Raw genomic sequence first — 3,014 nt, forward strand, 5'->3', positions numbered from 1 at the left:
GGGGGGTCTGAGCGTCCCCTGGAAGGAGTTGAGGGGGTTCGGAGGGGTGGGGTGGTTGTTTGTGGGGTTGTGGGTCGCGCTGGGCGCTGGGAATGGAGGGTGGGGCTTTGCTGGGGTGTCAGGAGCCCCGTGGGATTCATCAGTGGGTGGGGGTTAACGTGAGAGTTGGTGGGAGGTGTCTGGGGCTGGGGGGGCGGCTGTAGGAGTGGGTGGGACCGTAGGAAAGGTTTGGGGGATGTAAGTGGGTGAGGGCCACCCTTATAGAATTAATTTGGGGCTGGGAGATCTTTTGAGGAGTGAGTGGCATCATATGAAGGGCCTGGGGGGGGTAAGAGAACGAGGATATGTGTAGAATTCAGTGAGGAGGGTTGGGGTGCCTGTAGGAGTGGGTGTGCCCATAGAAATGGTCTTGTTGGGGGGGAGGACCCTCCCGTGGGGTTCACATGGGGGTCAGCAGTGTCTATAGGGGCGCTTAGGACTGTTGGAAAGATCTGTAGGGAACAGAGGAAGAGGGCAGCGCAGGGAGGCTCTCAAGGAGGGGATTTGGGTACAGAAATCCCCACTGGGGCTGTGGGGATAACGGGGCCTGTGTGAGGTGGGGAGAAGGGTGGGGGGTCCTATGGGATGGGGGGGGTGCTGAGGTGTCCCTTAGGGTTGGGGTTGCCCTGTGGCGCTCACCTCAACGCTTCTGCCTTCCTGCAGTCTCCAAAGGAGCCGGAGCAGCTCCGCAAGCTCTTCATCGGCGGCCTCAGCTTCGAAACCACAGACGAGAGCCTCCGCAGCCACTTTGAGCAATGGGGCACCCTGACCGACTGCGTGGTGAGCTCTGCGGGCTGCCAGAGGGGTGGGCAGCTTCCTCGCACCCCCCGTGGGGACACTGCGGGGCCGTTGTCACCGCTCAGCCTCACGGGTGACACAGCAGCGGGCTCTGAGGGGGTGGGGTGGGTTGTGGGGATGGAGATGGGTCCCCAGAGCAGCCCTGAACGTCCCCAGGATGAGGCGGAGGGGCACCCTGAGGTGTGGGGGTGGTCCGTGGGCCCCTCAGTTGCATTCTTCTGTGTTGTAACGGGGCTCTGTCCTGCCAGGTGATGAGGGACCCAAACACCAAGCGCTCCCGCGGCTTCGGCTTCGTCACGTATTCATCAGTGGAAGAAGTCGATGCTGCCATGAACGCACGGCCACACAAAGTGGACGGCAGAGTCGTTGAACCAAAGAGAGCGGTGTCCAGAGAGGTAGGGAGGGAGCTGCTGCCGTAACCGAAGCGTTCCAGGCCGAGCTGTGCCCGTTCTGCAGAGCCCAAGCAAAGCTCAGCCGTTGCCTCAGCTCAGCCACGCAGAGCTGGGACGCCCCAGGGCTCCAAACCCACGCCGCGTTCTCCCCCGCAGGATTCGCAGCGACCCGGAGCTCACCTCACAGTCAAGAAGATCTTTGTGGGCGGCATAAAGGAAGATACAGAAGAGCATCACTTGAGAGACTATTTTGGCCAATATGGCAAAATTGAAGTCATTGAGATCATGACAGACCGTGGCAGCGGCAAGAAGAGGGGCTTCGCCTTCGTTACCTTTGACGACCACGACTCTGTCGACAAGATTGTCAGTAAGTGCAGAGCTCTGGGGGGGCCGGGGCTCGCTCCCGTCGCCCCGTAACCCCCCCTCCATCCCTGCAGTTCAGAAATACCACACTGTGAACGGCCACAACTGCGAGGTGAGGAAAGCCCTCTCGAAGCAGGAGATGGCCAGCGCCTCAGCCAGCCAGCGAGGTGAGCGCATCCACAGCCTCGCTGCTGCCGCGGCTCAGCCCGCTCCGTTCCTAAAGGCCATTTTCTCCCCCCCCTTTTTAGGCCGCAGCGGTTCCGGGAACTTCGGAGGCGGCCGCGGAGGTGGATTCGGTGGCAACGACAACTTCAGCCGCGGCGGCAACTTCGGTGGCCGTGGTAAGTGGCTCGGGGGGGGGCAGCCCCCAGCCGCAGGGACGCCGTCGGCCCGACCCAGAGTTCACACGTAGCCCAAATGCCGCCCGCCGCTTCGGCTGCCACCACCACCACCACCACCACCACCACCACCACCCACCCCCCCCGGCTGCCCGCCGGAGCTCCTCTCCTCCCTCCACGCCGAGATTTGGCCGTCCGAATTTTCACTCCGGCAACTTAAACCGCCGTCTTCCCCCCTTCCCCAAGGTTCTGGAACGGATTGAACACAACGGTTTGTTCTTTTCAGGTGGGTTTGGTGGCAGCCGCGGTGGCGGTTATGGCGGCGGCGGAGACGGCTATAATGGATTTGGCAATGACGGTAAGGCCAGAGCGGGATCTTGCCACGAGCCGAGGACGCCAGCCGGCCCCGTGGCCTGGCCCACACCGCGGACGCAGCCGACCGCACTGCCGAACCCGGAGCCCGGCCTCCAAGCGCCCGCAGGGACGGCCGGCAGAGCTCAGCGCCCTCCTTCCTCTCCCACCAGGTTACGGCGGCAGCGGTCCCGGTTATTCCGGTGGCAACCGGGGTTACGGAGGCAGCAGCACCTACGACGGCTACAACAACGGCGGGGGGGGAGTTCGGGGGCGGGCAGCGGAGGCCGTCGTCCTGCCCGGGGACCCGCGCTGGCTGTGCGGAACGGCCTCTCTGAAGCTGGCACAGGTGAGCCCCGCAGCCACGCTCCATCCCTGCCTTCTGCTTTAAGGCATTAAGGCACCTCCGGCCCTGGGCTGGCTCTTCGCTCCCTGTTAAGCTCCAGCTATAGGGCACGGCTGCCTCTGCACTCCCTGTCGTGTCCCAGCTATAGGGCACACTGCCTTTAGATTCCCTGTCATGTCCCAGCTATAGGGCATGCTGCCTTTAGATTCCCTGTCGTGTCCCAGCTATAGGGCACGCTGCCTTTAGATTCCCTGTCGTGTCCCAGCTATAGGGCACGCTGCCTCTCCACTCCCTGTTGTGTCCCAGCTATAGGGCACGCTGCCTTTAGATTCCCAATCATGTCCCAGCCATAGGGCACGCTGCCTTTAGATTCCCTGTCGTGTCCCA

General features: G+C 62.9%; 1 protein-coding gene across 1 annotated transcript; it reads left to right on the forward strand.

Moving 5' to 3' along the window:
* Nucleotides 1–609: 609 nt before the first annotated feature.
* LOC100538921 (heterogeneous nuclear ribonucleoprotein A1-like) lies at nt 610–2,695 on the forward strand. The gene is given in 8 exon segments (XM_010728056.2): nt 610–819; nt 1,086–1,232; nt 1,386–1,596; nt 1,667–1,759; nt 1,841–1,933; nt 2,217–2,288; nt 2,455–2,549; nt 2,552–2,695. Coding segments are annotated over 8 exon segments (1,035 nt in total). The 5' UTR covers nt 610–624; the 3' UTR covers nt 2,681–2,695.
* Nucleotides 2,696–3,014: the final 319 nt, after the last annotated feature.

This window comes from Meleagris gallopavo, unplaced genomic scaffold (genome assembly GCF_000146605.3).
Source record: "Meleagris gallopavo isolate NT-WF06-2002-E0010 breed Aviagen turkey brand Nicholas breeding stock unplaced genomic scaffold, Turkey_5.1 ChrUn_random_7180001952709, whole genome shotgun sequence".
Classification (NCBI taxonomy): Eukaryota; Metazoa; Chordata; class Aves; order Galliformes; family Phasianidae; genus Meleagris; species Meleagris gallopavo.